Below are 18,215 nucleotides of genomic sequence, written 5' to 3'. Positions count from 1 at the left end.
ATCGGTTTGGCTTGCGAGGCGTGGAGAAACAATGCATGGTCGAGTGACTCTTCATCCTCGACGCGTAAGGTGCCCTTGCCGGGTACGTGCATGTGCATGTGTTTGACACGATGAGGATCGACTAAGACTGGGACTGATTCATACTACTAGCAACTGACTGATCATCCAGACCTGAAATGGTTTATACAACGAGCACTGATGACACGGTGTGAGACGGTGCACAACGAAAGACAAAGACTAGCACACTAGCACACTAGCACAAAGGCCATGATCACAAAAGGGACAACAAACAAACAGGCATATATCGAACTCAACAAGTAGGACTGAAGTGAACAAACAATCAACAAACAAGTCAGATATGACAACCATGAAGAATATGTACAACCGAAAATTTCTCGGACAATCAGAACTACAAGAGAGGACAGGAGGGGAAATGGTACTGTGTGGTTGGAACCCTCTCACATTCTCCTGTTACCCATCCAACATCCCCATCCCACAACCACCACGACTGCACAAGCGACCGCTACTCCTTTCCAGCTCTTAGCCCAATCGACGATCACACCTTTGCTCCCTCCGAAAGTCCTCTCTACCAACGCTCCCCACCCCAATCCCACGGAGCTAGTAGAATTGGTACCCTTTCCTGAAGAGGAAGAGGACGAGATGGGGAACAGTGGAGATGGACAATCTCTACTCGACCGTCTTTCCTTGCCTCCGATTCCACGACCATGAACAGATGACGGTGGATGATATTTGCCTTTATCGCCAAACGATCTTCGTCTTTTCCCCCTCCCTCCTCCACCACCACCTCGTTCTTTGGCAGAGTAAGTCTCCGATTCTCGACGCTGAGCGACCCTCCTCGAAAGCGTTGCTTCCCATTCGCCACCACCTTGCGCTCGAGCGACAGTGGGCATAGGTGGACCATAGGAAGACGATGCAGACGTCGATGTCATGGACGACGTCATCGTAGGCGGTTGGAGATGCGCGTCGTCTGAGACGTTCGTATTCGTCTTGCGCCAGTGGAAGAAAGCGTCAACGGACCGCTGAACGGTAGTGGAGTTGTCCTGGAGATATCCACAGATAGCGTTCACAACACGTTCGGTGGGGTAAGACTTTCGTGCCGGTGAGCCTGCCAATGATTGTGGCGGAGATGGACTGATGTCTCGAGGCGCAAAATAACTTTGAGTCTCGTCAGATAGTCGAGGGGTCGGTCCTGTCATATCCAATTGAGGAGTAGGCTCCGGCTCCAACAAAGAGCGATCGAGATGGAGTGGCGATATGTTGGAGTAGAGGACACATGCTGGGTAGCTCGTTGGTACCAGCTCCTGGAGTTCGTCTTTCTCTGTTGTGAGGCAATAAGCACAGCGTTATATTATTGAGAAAGGCGCACACTCACCATCACGAGGACCAAGCTCGACGACCAGGTGGATCCAGTCTGTACTCATGGCGTAGCCTGAGACAAGTCTTCTCAACTCGCTGTCCATCTCGCCACCGGGCACCCTTGGGTGTAGTAAGCCGTTCAGCGTGTGGTAGGTCTGCTTGATCTTGTGCCGGGTCTGTGCAAGGACAAAGTCGTAAGTATTCCCCAATCATCCGCTGATCCTAACCCAAGCGTGTAGACACTGGGCCAAAACGCATAAACTCACCTGCTGCCTGTCCCGCCCGGTCACGATCCTCAACGCAACTTTCCCGTCCTTGTCCAGGACACCTACTATTCCCCTTCCAAAGTCCACCAAACCCACTCTTTCCTTCACGCCTTTCAACACTCTCTCCGTGTCTTCCCTCCCTCCCAAGATGACCATCGACAAGCCTTCGTCCGCTTCTGCGCGTCCATACATCTTCGGCAAGCTCATGTGCAAGCTGAGACTCTCTTCTGGCAAATTCATACTCGGCAAGACTAGTTCTTCACCGGCCTCGACTCCATGTCCATGATTGTGATCGTGCGAATGAAAGGCATGATGATGATGGTGAAGCGGAGAAGAGACTGAGAGGGAAGAAGTGCGGGAGAGTGATGAGTAGGATGCGATGTGACTGGGCATTGAGCTGATGCTTGCCGGAGAGGAAGGTTCCGACGAAGGATGGAAAGAGTATGGAGAATCCATTGAAGGTGGAGTGAAATCCAGGTCCTGAAGCGGCTGTTGTTGTTGTTGTTGTTGTTGTTGTTGTTGTTGTTGCTGTTGTTGTGGATAGTAGGGGTGATGCTGATGGTGATGAGAGGAAGTTTGATGGTTGTCGAGAGGATGGACGGTATCCTCTGGACTGGGTGGAATGATTCGGTGTTCGAGTCCGAGTCCGAGCGTCATTTCAGGGCTATCGTTGATAGGTAGACTGTTGTTCTTTTCCGGCATGGGAGTCCAGTCAGGCATGTTGGAGGATGCTTCACCAGAGGATGCTGATTCGAGTCCAGGTGTTATACCCAGACCAACTTGCTCGCCCTCCTTTGCGAGTGCAGAACCAAGTGTCGAAGTGATGCCTTTACCGTGATCCCGGTCCACATGATTCTCCCCTTCAACTCGTTCAGCTTCTTGTGTGCTTTGCATTTCTCCCTCGGCATCGTTCGTGTTTTGTACAGAAGCAGGGAACGTGGTGGACCCTCCCCAATCCGACATGCTTTTCACTCCATAACAACTGTCCCCGCCTCCGTCGTTGCCGTCGTTGTCATTGGTGACGGGTGGCGATTCCTTCTGATAAGCCTTTGCAGCGTCGACCGTACCTCGATGTCTGGATCTGTAACCTGTCGGGAACATCTTTGCCTGTGTTGAGTTGCACAGATACAACTCGTCTTCTCTATCCTCGATCGAATGATTATTGGAATCAAGACCGGATAGAGACACGGTGAAAAGGGGGGGGGGGATGTGTGGGATAATGGATGAATGGATGTGGTCGTGGTGTCACTTTCAGCAAGTAACAAACGACAGATCATCGTTGCTACGCGTACAAATCAGTCCGGTGACATCCACCGAAGACGTCCTCTTACAGCATCCTCATCCTCATCCTAATCCTGTCCCTTTTTTTTGATTATTCCCCTCCCAGTACTGACGAGTGGTGCTACTGCTAGTACGTATATCGTCATCGATCTCACCACTTTGCCAATCTACTGTCATCAAATAAAATCCAACTTACCACAAGTGGAGGTTTGCAGGGGGATTGCACAGTTACAGTTCAACCGTTGAATCAAGTTTGTCAGGTTCCAGTCGCTCACACCACACATACTACGTTACCCTATCTCTCCTTCCCCATCTTTAGCTGCCCTGGGAACTGGCTTATCGGCTGGTAGATATGCTGATTCATACATCATGCAGCTATTGTCGATCGCATCATCATTATTGTAGGAGGTAGTTATAATCTTTCGTTCATCTCCCACTTCTTCTGCTCCTGCAATCCACCAGCAGCCAACTGCTCAGTCTACTCCACGGTCGATCACCGTCGTCACTCCACTTGAGTGAACTGCTCCTCACGCGATTGTGCTCTCAATGCATGTCGTTTCCCTTACTTGGCCTGAACCTTCTCTGTCGTACTTTCTTCACCCTCGATAGGATCCTCATCCTCATCGTCGGACCGATCATCAGACAATGGGTTCTTCAACAAGGCCCTATTGATCGAGCGTCAGGGAACAGTAAAACGTTGACGTTGGCTCATAATCACTTACCTGATAAGAATGCGCCAGATGAGGAAGTACCAGAACAAGTTGATGAACTGAAGGACAAGGATGGGGACAAAGATCTGCCACTTCATCCACGGAGCAAGCCATTTATCATCGAGAGGTTTGAAAGCGCTACGATTCTCCGGCCTGAACGAATTGTCAGCATAGGTGAAAAAGAACACATCTATCGAACTCACGCAATCAAGTCAAACTCATACCACACCGACCACAAAATCCAAAGGTTGAGGTAGTGACGCAGGTATCTGGGTTGAATGTCAGGCGTCGGGACAGTGACGAAATGGAGTCTGTGCAACTCACGTCCAGACCGCGACAAAGACGGCGAAGACGGGAGGGGAAGCTGCCTCCGATACATAATTGACGCATTTGGCAAGCTAAGATAGTTCTAGCAAACATCTCAAAACGCTACCAGTTGTGCACTTACAGCAAGGAACACGTCGGAGACGTCCATAGTCACGAAGACACTGACGCCGATGTAGGTCAACTAGCAAGCGTTCTCTGTCAGCTCGATTGCTGGCCAACACATGTTCAGGACTGCTCACATAAACGTTGTAACTCCATCCAATGAGCCATAAGGTGACAATGTGCTATACACATCGGTCAGCTTGAGTCATTGGAGTGCAACAACGAGACTCACGTGTGCAACAAGCTCCTTGAAATCCTTCCTCGGCTTTTCAATTCTCGCGGCGAGGATGATGGTCTGCTGTAGCCAGTACGCAGCTTGCATGAGATAGTAAATCTTGAGTCTGAGGGACATGGCTTCAATGGGGTAGTTGAGCCAGAAATATTCCGTTTTGTACCCTGCAATATGATGTCAGTTTCTTCTTTTCTCACGCGAGATGAGGTAGGACGAACACCAAGTGGGCAGGCCATGCATGACATACTGCACATGCATGTCAGCTACTAATTCATCTTGCACACATACCAGACAAGACTCACGATTCCGCATGATCCGAGGACAGCCATGTAGAAAACGGTGTATCCCTCTACTCGAATCAGCGTTGGCTTCGCATAGTGACCACTCACGTTCGGTGAATCGCATAATCTTGCCTCCCTTGATACCGAGGGATTTGGCCATGGGACGGAGTACATGGATGGTCACAGTCTGTCTCACGCTAAGGTATAGGCGTGAATTACAGTTCGGTGTGGGTTGATGTCGGCATAGACTCACAATGACCAAAAGATGATGTAGTTGGCACAAAAAGCAAAATCCCACCACGATTTGCCGTATCTACCATCGGGCAGCTTATTCTGGGGAAAGATGAAGTGAGCCCACAGGTTGAAAGTTCCAGGAGCGAGTAGTCCGAAGTGGATCAGAAGTTCGTGATTGGCGTAGAGAATGAAAGGAACGAGCATGAGCTTGAACGCAGACGCTGCGAAGCGGTCAGTCTCGGCAACGCATGCGATTACACTCGACTGCATGTCTTCCTTGAATAGAGCGACGAGATGAAGATAACCGAGGGAATAAGGATGCCAACGATGTCAAGAATCACTCACCAGGGACCAACATCCATCTGCCAGATTGCAGATCGTCCCAAAATCCTTTCGACCGATAGATAGCAGGCATCTCGGACTTGCCGTTCTTTGCGCCCTTGGGTCTAGACGCTCCGGAAAGAGGTTGTACCTCCGACGTGGAGTCGAGTGTCGAATGAGCGTTGGCGGCTGGATGACCTCTGCGTTTGAATTGTGATTAGCAAGCTTCAAAGACATGTTACAGATAGTCATACACTCACCCCGCATGTTGGACTTGATTGAGCGGGATTTGGCTATCCATTCGATCAGTATGCTTTTGCTCGAGTGCTATGTTGCACGCGATGAGGAGGTGTGACTCACTTGAGAGCCTGGGTGACACTGGAGCTGCGTCGTCTGTTGGCAGGTTTTGACGCCCTAGCAGTTGATTTCCCGCTGCTCGACATCTTTCTACGGTTGTTTCTTGTTCTCGTCGTCTTGGACAGGTTAGCCCGCCTTTTCTTGTTTGTCCGATATGTCAAGGACCGTCAAGTTCGGTCGATGCGATTGTAAGAGATCGGTCGCCGAGCAGAAATCAAAAAAGGGATGAAAAGTGAGGAAAACAAAAACAACACAGGTCTCTCCGGGGTGCTGGAGAAGCCGGGGGTAACGAAAAGGATCTTCTTCGTTCTGACGGATTTAGGCGTGCGGACCAAGTGAATATTACGTATGTAATCAGCGATATCGTCCCTCCTCGGCGATCATTGATTCCGGCGGAGATGGCGCATCACATCCAAGATCTTTATATTTCCTAGCCTGCTCTGAAATAATCCTCCTTTCATCGTCAGATTGCGCAGACCGCAGACCGAGCTGGTTCTTGGTACTCGATCTTGTCTGCGTATCACTGTGCGCTGAATGAGCGCTTGAGGTCACGAAGAAGATGACGATACGGATCAGTGTGCCTATATTCCCTTCGTCCAGCGAGGCGGGCCCATCGACCACTTTCGCGACCCCCTCTCTCGATCCCGAAGGGAATCTACGATGTGTGGTCTCCTCCCTACGGAAAGCAAAGAAGGTAGTAGTGATATCGGGTATGCCGCCTCAGTTCCGGATGTTGTCAAGTATGTTTGCTGATCGTCTGCCTCTGTGCCTTCGATCTAGGTGCAGGCGTGTCGACTGGTGCGGATATACCGGACTTTAGATCTGCAAGCGGTTTGTTCAACGATCCTTATGCTGGAAAGGAGAAGGGCAAAGGCAAGGAAAGAGAAGGCACGGTGTCGTTCTCGACTAAGGACCTCTTCCATGTCAAATGTCTCAGTGTAAGTGTTTCCCTCGATGCCTTACCTACCATACCCGGATATAGAAGGGTCGCTGAAAGTTCACTTTGACGATTCCCAGAACCCTACGTTGCTTGCATCCCATCACGCCTTGATCACTTCCTTGGCCTCGCTAGCGCTTTCTGCCAACCCGACTCCTTTCCACAGTTATCTTTCTATGCTGGATGGACAGGAACGATTACTACGATGTTACACGCAGAATATCGATAATCTCGAAGAGAAAGCTGGCCTTTCTGTTGGAATTACCGCTGTGAAACGAGGCGCTAAATCGCCGAAGAAGGTGGAAAAGACCACAACCGGAGACAGCACTCCACAGTACCTTTCCACGAGTCCGATGTTCGATATCTCCCCTCCTGCGGAAGGATATCGAGCTGTCCCTCTACATGGCCTCTTGACAAATCTTCACTGTCCGTTGTGTTTCACCGTTGTACCGCTCTCCGCCCATCTCCCGCTCCCTTCGACTCAAATCCCATGTCCAACATGTCAACTATCAGATACCATTCGATCAGCTCTATCTGAACGGACTCGACGGACCGGATTTCTTCGACCTAGCGTCGTCCTGTATGGCGAGGAACATCCTCAAGGGGAACAAATCGGTTCAGTAGTCCAGAAAGACTTGAAGAGCGTGGAGATCCTTTTGGTCGTAGGTACCAGTCTGAGCGTTCCGGGTGTGAAGAGGATCGTCAAGGAGATGGCGAAAGCGGCACGTTCCAGAAAGGGGAAAGTGAAAGACACGAAGTGCAGAGCGGTGTTTGTGAATGATGAACCGCCGAGCAAAGGTAGTGAATGGGAAGGGGTCTTCGATTTCTGGATCCAAGGGGATGTTCAGAACTTTGTCACGGATTACTTGGGTAATCCAGCTTACGACACGACTATCTCGCCAATTGCTACGGGGGCCAAAACTCGTCGGGCGACACCGAGAACACCAACGAAGAAGAGAAACGCTCAGGAGGGGGATATGTTTCCTCCAACACCAGAATCCCTAAAGAAGACCATATCGCGAGCTGGCCAATCGAAGGCAGTTTCTTGGGAAGAGACGGGTCGGGAAACACCGACGAAGAAACGAAAGACGACGACGGCGACGACACCGCCGAGGAAGCCAAAGGTGGGGTCACCCCTTACTCCAGTATCAAGCGAGAAGCTGGTCACGGCGAAGCGGTCCAAGGTGCACAGGGAGAAGGTGTCACCGTCACCGAATCCTGTGAGGATACTGGATTTTGAAGGTTCTCTTACGCCTGTGTCTTGCTCGGACTATGATGAGTGAGGTAGTAAGGCATCGAATGTGATCTTGTAGCGGAAGCATTCCATTAGTGTAGAATGTATGTCCGATATGCATAGGTCGTCTACTGGTCACTAACCTGGTCCAAATACCGCCGTCAACTCGTTACGAGTATTTGATCTGAGAATTGGTGAAATTGAGAGGTGTCAAGGGACAACTTGGGACCTCTCGGAAGCGAGCCCGCATGCCCCGCAGCAACCGGAATCCCAGGTCGTTGGCCATTTATTACCGCTTGCAGTAAGATATCGACCTGGTATCGTGTGCCTGATGTGTTGTTCACCGAATGTCTATCGTTGTTCTTTCTTTTTTCCCTTTTGTCCTGATGGCCTCGCTCCGGTCATCTCAGAAGCGACGCTCCGAAGGGTGCTCTCTCAATGGACAGTGAAGGCAGTGGGGTAACCAACAAGAAGAACTCCAGTCGTGTCGCTTCATGTGTGAAGCGCATCATACTTCCACCCTCCATGATCTTCATCGCAAGAGATTATCACAAGCGAAATCCGGCTGAACCGAAAGACACAGGAATAGCGAGCCAGTTTGGATTCCGACCAATACACGACAACTTTCTCGTCGACAACAACAATAACGATATACAATAACAATAATAACGACAAAGATATATAGAGTTCAGGATCTGATCGCCTTTTATTCGTCATTTAAACCGTCGAGCTACCTTTGACGCACCACGGACTGTGTTCGCGTCGCTATCTGCTTCCTACACCACCAATCGACTAGCCTTGAGCGATCGGTCAAATTATCACTGCGCCACGGCCGCACGTAGATTCGACCAACGGTGTAGGGCTCCAAAAATCGCCTCCTTGACCGCAAGTCCGATCATCATTCATTCCGCACAGTGATATAGACGAATCGACGGGGGTTACTACTGCTGGTGCTAGGAGCTGCTTTGTGTAGAGGAATTCAGCAGAAACGGAAGGAAGAGCGGTGTCGCGCTCGAGACCCGTTTTCAAGGTGTAAGTGCGTTTCCAATCATTCCAAACCCTCCTGTGCGGATGGAAAACTCATTCGCAAGAAAGGACAGAACGACTCCGTCTGTGCTCGCATCGTCTCATGTCCCTCGCTGACAAACGCCTCCTCGATCATCGTAGACCCCTTTGAAGCTCCCCCGTCCGTCATAAAAACATCGCCACAGCGTGGATCACTCCGTCAATAGGCGGGATCTGCCTTCTGACGAAGATCTCCCTTTCCCTCCCGACTCTTCATTGTCATAATCCATCATACCATCCGTCTCCCATTCCCGCTCATAGAAATCGTATACATCATCGTCGACAACACTCATCATGGGCGCGTGTATGTCATCGCCCTCCTCTGAGGATCCTGCTGCCAATCAACGGAGCAAGGAGATCGACCGTGCTCTGAAAGAGGTGAGCGGCGTCCTTTCCTTCTTGGAGCGGAAGGAGGATGTGCTGATGCTGTAGATGGTCTAGGATGAGAAAAGACTGGCGAAAGAGGTCAAGTTGCTGTTATTGGGTGCGGGAGCGAGTGGAAAGTCGACAATGTGAGTGGGGACACCCAGAAGGATGGTTGGAGAAAAGAGTGAACGAGGTCGCTGATGGTGAGAATGTTTGAGGGGACAACAGTCTGAAGCAAATGCGTTTGATCAACAATAAACCTTTCCTTCCTGATGAGATCGAGGATTATCGGTGAGTTGGGTTAAACTGAACACCTCCTGTGATGGCATACCGTTACCTTGGTGTTTGCTGAGATTGATGGCACTTGCTTCAACACAGCAAGATCACCTTCTCCAACATCGTCGGCGGAATGCGGACCATCATCGACGTGATGGACGAATTGAACATTGCTGTGTCCAATGAGAACCGACGTTATATTACATTGATCGATTCCGAACCACCCATAAACACCGGCGAACCCTATCCAGCCAAATACCTCGTCGCGCTCAAATCGCTATGGGCAGATCCGAACGTCCAACTGTGTTACCGACGAGGGAACGAATTTGCATTGGCGGAGAATATGACTTATTTCTTTATGGACCTGGATAGATTGTTCGCACCGGATTACACACCTACATCGGATGATATACTCAGAGTGAGAAGCAAGACGACAGGTGGGTTGGGGGTCTTGAGTCTCCTATTGCGGAGAACAAGAGGGGTGACACTGATACCGTGTTTTATGTTCCGCAGGTATTTCGGAAACTCGATTCCCGTTGGACGATGTCGTGTTCCGTCTATTCGATGTCGGCGGACAACGGTATGTGTTGGGCCTGTGCAAATCGTCGACCGTCCCGCGAATGGGAGGTCCGGAGGTAACGATGCTGATTCCTTGCTACTCCATCAGGTCTGAACGACGGAAGTGGGCTTCGTGTTTTGGTGATTTGCTGTCCTTATCAGCCGTCCGAGTGGTGGCTGACCGAGCTGCCGTTTCCAGAGAACGTCACTGCTATACTGTTCCTTGTCGCACTTTCAGATTACAACTCCTGTCTGATAGAAGATCGAGGTAAGCGTGCTCATGAGTGTAGGATCAGACACGAAAGCTAATCATGGTGCCTTGTTTCAGAATCGAACGGTATGCAGGAAGCATTACTACTTTTCGACTCGATCTGTAACTCGCAATGTGGGTTTGATCGAGACGCTATCATTGGGTGAGGTTGACCTCGAACATCTGCAGGGTTTGTCAAGACATCGATCATCTTATTCTTGAATAAAGCAGACATCTTGATGGAGAAGGTGGGTGTATATCAGATCAAAGAATGATCCCAGCTCATCCTGCTTTCTACTCGTCCAGATTAAGGATCCACAACAACAAATCAGAAAGCATTTCCGCGATTTCGAAGGTGAGTTCATACCTTAAAGCATATACCTTATAATTGACGATGCTTTACCGATCTTAGGCAAACCCGGTTCTTTCAATGATGCCGTCGAGTAAGTGTGCCAGACGACTGTACTGTAGGGTCCCTACTGACGAGCCACGCCTCGCAGGTTTTTCAAAATCAAATTCAGATCATTGAATAGATCGTCAACAAAGGAGATTTACTGTCATGTGACGACGGCGGTGGATGTACAGAATGTCAAGGTTGTCATGGCGGCTTGTCAGGTGGGTTCACGAGCTGTCCTTCGTCAGATGTGGCGATGTTGTAGTGGTAAGACAGGAGCTGACATGCCTTTGCTTAGGACACGATTCTGAAGAATGCGCTAAGGGATATGGCTATCATATGAGTCTACGAATATTGTGAGGTCTTTCGCTGGTAGAACCTGCATGTTTTGGGGCATTATATGAGTCACGAGGGCGTCGGCACGGACAGCAGAACTGTAGTCGAGAGATTCGGATGTAACTTAGATTGATGTCATATTTGAACTTTAGGGTACAGCAGATATACGCGGCGTGAGTGGATATACAGATCATCGAACATGCACTAGTATCCAGCAGTGGTCTATCGACGCATATAGTGCGGAGTCGTGCCGGGTTCTCGTTTAATGGTACGGGGAAATAATGTACAATAATTTAGCAGAGGTAGAAATGTTTCGGACTGCATCTGATCTGAGTCACGCTGAACCGACAGAGACCATTATCTCTGTCTCTGTCCAAGAACAAGAGATGTCTCGGCTCGGCCATGGAACACTACGGCCAGACTGCTACGCAACATTCGCCCCGGAGTCGTCGTATGAGATGATAGTACTGTAGGTTACGCAGCTAGAATCCTGTGTACCGTGTGTCGTGATCATGGCAATGAGGTCTCAGGTTGACTCGTTTGTGCCGAATCGGTCATCTTTCATCATTCCAGATCACACCGCTGAGTTGTGAGTATAGCATAGCGACTATATCGCAGATCCTATGGCTGAAAAGTGTGCTTGTTGGTGAATCCCATTCCTTTCCCCGAGAGACCTGTCAACCCAGATCAGACCTCTTTGTCCATCCTTGTAATCTCCTGTACACTCGTCCTCTCTTCGTCTTCTCCACATCTTGTAGCTTATCATCTTTTCAATTCGTCCTTGAGCACACAGAACCGCTGGTCGGATCCGTATTCTCCTGTCATTTCCTTCCCTGTTGATATCGATAACAAACCGTTCGTTCGGTTCTGGTCAGTGGGCTTTGTCAACCAGGACATTCCGATCTGTTAAGAAAAGTGATCGTTGCCCGGTGCGACGATCTCCCTTCCTCCCTCCAACTCCAATTCACTTGATCCACACCGATCTTTCAAAAGATTCGATCGGTAGCCGTTTTATCACCAAACCCGACGGATCAGCAAGGAGCCTAACGCCTGGCCGCGTCCACTCCTGACCCTGTCTCTCAGACACTCGATCAGATGACTTCTCCCCCCCCTCGGACCATACTTCGCCATCCAGCATTTCCGACATTACCAGCCCCCATCGTCCAACGGCGATCTGGTATCTTTCGTACGCGGAACAACATGGGTGAGCACCTCGCTCTCTCCAGGTGGGAGACGACTCGATCCCATACCGAATCCCGACTCACAACCAAGACCAAGACCAAACGAATCGTCATGAACCCCCCTCAATCATTCGTCGATTTCGCCGCCACGTTCGCCGCAGCCGCAGCCTCTTCCGCCCAACCACCGACCAACGGACCGTTGATGATCGGGTCCAACGGACAAGCCGTCATGCTTTCTCCTTCTTCACCTCAGTCTTCCCCTCCGTCAGACACTCCATCGACCGACAGTCGAGAAGCCCCACCCGCCCATACCGAACCTGGACAAAACGTCGTCGTGAATGGGAATGGGGGAGAGGTGGTTTTGAGCGGGAGTGTGATTCAAGTTTCTCCTACTCCTACGTCTATGAACTCACTTACTCCAACTTCCCTTTCTGCGGATGCCATCACATCGATCGGTTCTGCCACCACTGTCACTGTTGATGATAGCGCTGTGACGATCACGTCTGTCAACGTGGGCCCTACCTCTTCGATCACAACAGCATCCACGAGCGAAAGTGGCACCACCATTCAGATTGGATCCAGTGCCACACCGACCTCAACCTCATTGATCGATGCGACTTCCTCGATACAGAGTGTCGCTCCCATTCCCATTACCACCTCGGCTCCGGCTACGGCTCCGGCTACCACAAGCTCAAGTCAAAGAACATCCTCTTCTCTCACATTATCCGGCTCGAGCACGTCCTTCGCCGCCACCGCCACATCCATCTCAGCGAACAACAATGCAGTCCACCAGCCGCCCTCTGCACCACTCATCTTCCTCGCCATCGTCCTCTCCCTAGTCCTGTTCGGCGCTCTGGTCACACTCTTTCGATACCTGTTCCGATCGTCGTCGTCTTCTCTCAGGCAGTTCCCATTCTGCTGCTGTCTCGGACGGCGGAGAAGGGGACATGGCGACGACGACGATGATGATGGATTGAGCGATTTCGTAGCTGGATTAAGACATGATAGTTCGCATGATCACCATGATGTCTACGGAGGCGATACGGGGGAGAAGTACGGTTACGGATCTTATGATTATTCGTCATCTGCAGTCGGCGGTGCTGGAGAGGGATACGGGATAGGACCGACATACGAAGAAGTTAACATGAACAGTAATCACAATCATGAAAATCCTGGTTTGGGCTTGGGCCTAGGAACAGGAGATATGGTCATGGATATGGATCTACAACGACGTTCAAATAATTTCGCGATTGATAAACACCAGAGTCCGTTCTTACATTCAGGTATTACGGCGACAACGACGCTCTCTCCACCTTCACAAGCATATGGAGGACGACAACTATCGAGTGGTCATCAACTGTATGGCGAAACGGGTCGGACGTTGGAAGTGCGGAATGCTTTGCCGGGTGAGGTGGAATGGGACAGCCATACGGGCCCAAGAGGGGAAGCGGAGAGGGAGACGGTGAACGGGGTTGATGGACTGAAGGATATTGGATTGGATGGTGGATCTCCAAGATTCTTGGGTGTTGACGGTGAGTAACTGTATTCTGGCCGGTAGAAAAAGAAAGAAGATCTTGGGTACTTACGTTATATACTTCGATGTACCCAGGAAACGGTCTTCCTGTCCCTTGGACACTTCCACCCCGTCCTGACGAGATGGAATCCCGTTGTCCCACACCTACACCATACCACCTGACTGTCAATCAACTTGGCCCAGGACCGACCAACAACTTCCCATCTCCTCTGCCTTCCCCTTCATCAGCCTTGAATCTTGATTCCGATCCCTTCCCTCAAAGATCAGCCACATGGGCGAGCAATCTTCGAAGTACCCTCTACGCAGCGATTTCCGCGGCAAGAGTCCCTACTACTGCTTCTCTCGCAGGAGCAGGTGCAGGCGCTGGAGGGATGGAAGATCGGTTCACGAGGACGGTAGGGGTGGTTTCGAGGATGAGTATGAAAAGAGGGAAATTACCGATATTCGACGAGGAATCAGCTGTGTCAGGCATGGAAAGTGGATTCGGTTCATTCCCAATTGTCGTAGAAGAGAAAGACGAAAAGACGTCGGGTGTCCCTCCTGCCGGGAACCCCTCCAAAGTGGCCGGAGGGGCGAATGAGGGTATAGGTGCCGTTTTCTTGTCCAGGATAGAAAGTGACGATTCGAATTCTACCCTTACGCCTCCTCGTAAATTTGGAGGAGGAGCCAGTGAGAGATATAAGAGATATTATGCGAGAAGTAAGAGTACCTCGTCAGCGACGGCGAGTGAAGCTGGGGACAGCGAAGCGGAGACTGTAGGAGAGAGGAGACCTTCTGCTTTGATGGGTGGAGAGAGGGCGAAAGGTGCTAGAACAGGGAGTTTCATCGTCGCCTAATTGACTCAGGGCTTGCTAGTGAGCGCAATGACAAGGCGAGCATGAAGGGAGATCGAGAATGGGTATCTAGATGCAACAAAATGATGCATGCATGCTGTCGTGATTTTCGTTCTGTAGCTGGAGAACTTACTAATCGACAAAAGCTGGCGAGTGAAGAGCATCTGATGCGGTCACAGGAAGCTTATATGAATGAGATGATCCACTCACAACAGTCATCTCAATCCTCCTCCTCATAAACAGATTTCAAACCTGATCACCACGCCTCTTTCCTCCTCCACGCTTCCCACTTTCATGCTCTCCGTATACTCCTCCCACCCTCCATCCACCTTCCATCTCACCTCGTCCTTCAACACCATGTTCCATCCTTTCTTGCTGACCGCCTCGACAAAACGTGTCACCGGTCCCCTGCCCGTATGCAGACCCGCTGTGACGTGGGCCACTCCGCCTGGTCTGAGCAAGTTCCCTATCGATTCGATCAACATCGGATGTGAGGATGTTGCCCATAGTACGTCTGCGAGAAGTAAGATGTCGAATTGTTCTGGTTTATCCTCGCCATCTGCAGACAGTGCGCACAACAGAGGGGAAGGATCTGTACCCCATTCGTGTCCGACGACTTTCCATCGTTCTTGGAGTTCCCGCTCTGCCTCTGTATCTTGTTTGGCACTCGCTGTCGTTGCTCGCCCGAAGTTATCCGTAATCACATCGAGTACTTCTGATACGCCCCAGTCTGAGCTGATGACAGATCGAGCTCCCAAGAGCAACGCCACGATCCCTGGCAATCCTGCTCCAGCACCCAGTTCAGCGACTCTCTTCCTCTCAACGTCGATGACCCGCGATGCCAGCAGATCGGCGAGGTATATGGAGGATAACCAGACATGATTCGCTTGTAGTGTCGCGTATAGATTGGACGGTGGCGAAGGAAGAGCCAGGTGTATCTGTCTGAAGAAGGGGGAAGAGGATGACGATTGGGGAGGGGTGTAGATATAGTACGGAGAGGAGGAAGAGGACGCATCGAATGCTATGGGAGGTATCGAGAAGAGCGTAGAGAGGGAAGCGTCGAAGATGTCGGTAGGGTCTTCTTCATCCATCCTGGGGCTGATATATCATGTCTGAGCAGAGTTATCGCCTCATACTGGGGATATATCAATTCGGTCCCATGAGGGTCAAGTGGGCAAGACGCTGCTGCTAGGTCTCATGAATCGATGCGTGGACGACCTCCACTAGCACGATGAATGGAAAGATGCCACATTCGGCGTTTTTACGGTCTAAAGTGAGGGGGTTCTGTTGGAGTTTTGACGCGATCACCGTACGAGATTTGAGAAGAGGATTTGCGCGTTACCACCACACAGTCCACGCAACAGTCCACGCTCTGTCACCAGTCTCACACAGTCCACCGTCGCCACCTCCCTACTACCATCCTTCGAACTCTTGTTCACTCTCTCTCTTTTCTGACATCTTCTTCTCACCCCTTGATTCACACCTTGCATTGGCGCACTCCTCTCCTACAATGTCCCAATCACAAAACATCCAAGGTCGAACAGAACCTTCTCTCGACGTCGCACCCACTCCTCAAAACACCCCCCTCGACACTGGCGTCCTCACAAACAGACCTGCCAACCTCGGTCAACCCACCGTCGAGACTCTTGCAGAAGGTGAAGAGAGCGAAGGCGATGAGGAGGATGTCGGTGGTATGAACCCTGCCAGTCTGTTGGCCAAGGTGAGTCCCATCTCATGTTTGTTAAAAGGGGGAATGGGAACGTGCGAGGAAATTTTGGGTGGTGATGGACCTGGAGTCTCAACGGTTGTGCTAGTCTTGCGAAGTGCTCTGGAGAGAGGTTTCCGAGTACAGCACATATATGAGCAACACTCGTTGGCTCGCTGTGGCGAATTTTGCGCTGGATCACATCAGCCAAGCTGGATCATGCGATCTCATTATCCTCTCCCACCCCTTGACCAATCGATTGCGAAATATAGTGGACAACGCTGACACCACGGCGTACAACAGAACCCCGCTCTCCTCGCTCTCGCCCAGTCCAAGCTCGAGGACCTTATCGGCCGATCTTCTGGCTACATCGAGTCACTTCCCGCTCCCGTCCGACGAAGGATCGATGGTCTCAAAGGTGTCCAGGTCGAGCACTCAAAGATCGAGAGCGAGTTCCAGATGGCTATCCTCGAGTTGGAGAAGAAGGTGAGCTGTGCCATCGGCATAGCGCCTTCGATTGCTGATCGCGTCCTTCCGGCCATCTCGCAGTTCCTCTCCAAATTCCAACCTCTGTACGAGCGACGACAGGCTATCATCGCTGGTGAAGCTGAGCCCACCGAGTCTGAAGTCGAGGCCGGTAAGGCTTCCGACTCCGATGATGAGGAGGAGGACGAGGAGGAGGGCGCCAAGGTTGAGGAGATCAACGACGACAAGGACGCTGCTGGAATCAAGGGTATTCCTGAGTTCTGGTTGACCGCCTTGAAGAACCACGTCCCCATCTCTGAGACCATCACCGAGAGGGATGAGGAGGTGAGTCGTGGCACGGCATGTGCATGATTCGAAAACTCTAGGCTGACTATCAATGAAACAGGCTCTCAAGCTTCTCACCGATGTCAAGCTTTCATATCTCGAGGACGGCCAGCCCGGCTTCAAGCTTCACTTCGTCTTTGCCCCCAATGACTTCTTCGAGGACACCGAGTTGACCAAGACCTACTACTACCAAGTGAGTTGTAGAGGACATCACCCTGGGGTAGTATGCTGACTCGGCAATTCCTTCATCAGGAACAAGTCGGCTACGGTGGTGACTTCGTGTACGACAAGGCTATCGGCCACGAGATCAAGTGGAAGGAGGAGAAGGACTTGACTAAGAAGGCCGAGATCAAGAAGCAGAGAAACAAGAGTGAGTGGAGATCGGTTAGAAGCTCCCACTTCCACTCGCTGACGATCTCGACAGCCACTGGCCGAACCCGAGTCATCCGAAAGGTCGTCCCTACAGACTCCTTCTTCAATTTCTTCAAGCCTCCTCAACCGCCTACACCCGAGAGCCTCGAGGCTTCTGATGTCGATGAGGACGAGCTGGAGGAGCTTGACGCCCGACTTGAGACCGACTATCAGATCGGAGAGGACTTCAAGGAGAAGATCATCCCTCGAGCTGTTGATTACTTCACCGGCAAGGCTTTGCGATACGAGGACGACTTTGAGGAGGAGGACGATGAGGATTTCGAGGACGAGGACTATGACGAGGATGATGACGATGAGGTGGGTAACGCTGGAACGGGAAACTCCGACAGGAATTTGAGCTGACGTGAGACCCGGCCAGTAATTAGGATGCTCCCGAAGGCCAAGCTGATGCCGCCGCTGCCAACCCTGATTGCAAGCAGCAGTAAAAAGTGTCGGTTGAACGGTTTGCGTGTTTGGGGTGTGCGTGCGCCTGTACGTGGAGGAGAGAGTGAAAGAGTGTTGTTTTATATCCGGACTAGGTCTTTTCCCGTCCCCACCTTTTTATATACTTTTGAAGCAAATGGCAACCAAACATCATCCATCACATCTGTTCCTTGTTATTACTTGAGCTCCTTCCACACACACACACACTATTGACGTCCATCCGTGTTATGCTAGAATCTGCTTGTGACACGATAGCCGCTCTCGCATCCTGTCGGTTGAAGGCACAAAATGTACCTCGGTGAAAAACGCGTGCAACCAACGAGGTCGGGGTCCCACCGGGCATGTCTACCATCCCATCTTCCTCCATTCAATAAACCCTCATCTCCCGTAAAC

The 18,215-nt window shown here is 51.0% G+C and overlaps 7 protein-coding genes across 7 annotated transcripts; 4 read left to right on the top strand and 3 right to left on the bottom strand.

Moving 5' to 3' along the window:
• Positions 1-458: 458 nt before the first annotated feature.
• IAR55_003631 (uncharacterized protein) lies at positions 459-2,744 on the bottom strand (the record flags this gene model as incomplete). Its single annotated transcript, XM_066946738.1, has 3 exons — positions 459-1,339; positions 1,394-1,553; positions 1,644-2,744. The coding sequence occupies 3 exons, from the start codon at positions 2,742-2,744 to the stop codon at positions 459-461; spliced, it is 2,142 nt and encodes a 713-aa protein (XP_066803130.1).
• Positions 2,745-3,486: 742 nt separating this feature from the next.
• IAR55_003630 (uncharacterized protein) lies at positions 3,487-5,574 on the bottom strand (the record flags this gene model as incomplete). The annotated part of the gene is made up of 14 exons (XM_066946737.1): positions 3,487-3,589; positions 3,647-3,787; positions 3,838-3,903; positions 3,959-4,032; positions 4,083-4,142; positions 4,201-4,245; positions 4,296-4,459; positions 4,514-4,541; positions 4,598-4,644; positions 4,721-4,773; positions 4,830-5,031; positions 5,156-5,331; positions 5,392-5,424; positions 5,492-5,574. The coding sequence occupies 14 exons, from the start codon at positions 5,572-5,574 to the stop codon at positions 3,487-3,489; spliced, it is 1,275 nt and encodes a 424-aa protein (XP_066803129.1).
• Positions 5,575-6,047: 473 nt separating this feature from the next.
• On the top strand, positions 6,048-7,708 carry IAR55_003629 (uncharacterized protein; the record flags this gene model as incomplete). The annotated part of the gene is made up of 3 exons (XM_066946736.1): positions 6,048-6,198; positions 6,269-6,426; positions 6,506-7,708. 3 exons carry the CDS (start codon positions 6,048-6,050, stop codon positions 7,706-7,708), a joined length of 1,512 nt encoding a protein of 503 aa, XP_066803128.1.
• A 1,310-nt stretch (positions 7,709-9,018) lies between these two features.
• On the top strand, positions 9,019-10,911 carry IAR55_003628 (uncharacterized protein; the record flags this gene model as incomplete). Its single annotated transcript, XM_066946735.1, has 13 exons — positions 9,019-9,102; positions 9,166-9,236; positions 9,319-9,381; positions 9,469-9,803; positions 9,880-9,946; positions 10,034-10,065; positions 10,124-10,192; positions 10,253-10,309; positions 10,364-10,422; positions 10,481-10,529; positions 10,587-10,617; positions 10,675-10,789; positions 10,867-10,911. The coding sequence occupies 13 exons, from the start codon at positions 9,019-9,021 to the stop codon at positions 10,909-10,911; spliced, it is 1,077 nt and encodes a 358-aa protein (XP_066803127.1).
• A 1,193-nt stretch (positions 10,912-12,104) lies between these two features.
• IAR55_003627 (uncharacterized protein) lies at positions 12,105-14,455 on the top strand (the record flags this gene model as incomplete). Its single annotated transcript, XM_066946734.1, has 2 exons — positions 12,105-13,617; positions 13,695-14,455. The coding sequence occupies 2 exons, from the start codon at positions 12,105-12,107 to the stop codon at positions 14,453-14,455; spliced, it is 2,274 nt and encodes a 757-aa protein (XP_066803126.1).
• Positions 14,456-14,685: 230 nt separating this feature from the next.
• IAR55_003626 (uncharacterized protein) lies at positions 14,686-15,543 on the bottom strand (the record flags this gene model as incomplete). The annotated part of the gene is made up of 1 exon (XM_066946733.1): positions 14,686-15,543. The coding sequence occupies one exon, from the start codon at positions 15,541-15,543 to the stop codon at positions 14,686-14,688; it is 858 nt and encodes a 285-aa protein (XP_066803125.1).
• Positions 15,544-15,962: 419 nt separating this feature from the next.
• Positions 15,963-17,824, top strand: IAR55_003625 (uncharacterized protein; the record flags this gene model as incomplete). The annotated part of the gene is made up of 7 exons (XM_066946732.1): positions 15,963-16,172; positions 16,461-16,643; positions 16,707-16,967; positions 17,029-17,160; positions 17,220-17,337; positions 17,392-17,696; positions 17,765-17,824. 7 exons carry the CDS (start codon positions 15,963-15,965, stop codon positions 17,822-17,824), a joined length of 1,269 nt encoding a protein of 422 aa, XP_066803124.1.
• Positions 17,825-18,215: the final 391 nt, after the last annotated feature.

The sequence above is a fragment of the Kwoniella newhampshirensis genome, chromosome 6 (assembly GCF_039105145.1).
Source record: "Kwoniella newhampshirensis strain CBS 13917 chromosome 6, whole genome shotgun sequence".
Lineage (NCBI taxonomy): Eukaryota > Fungi > Basidiomycota > Tremellomycetes > Tremellales > Cryptococcaceae > Kwoniella > Kwoniella newhampshirensis.
This window is presented reverse-complemented; position numbering and strand designations above follow the sequence as displayed.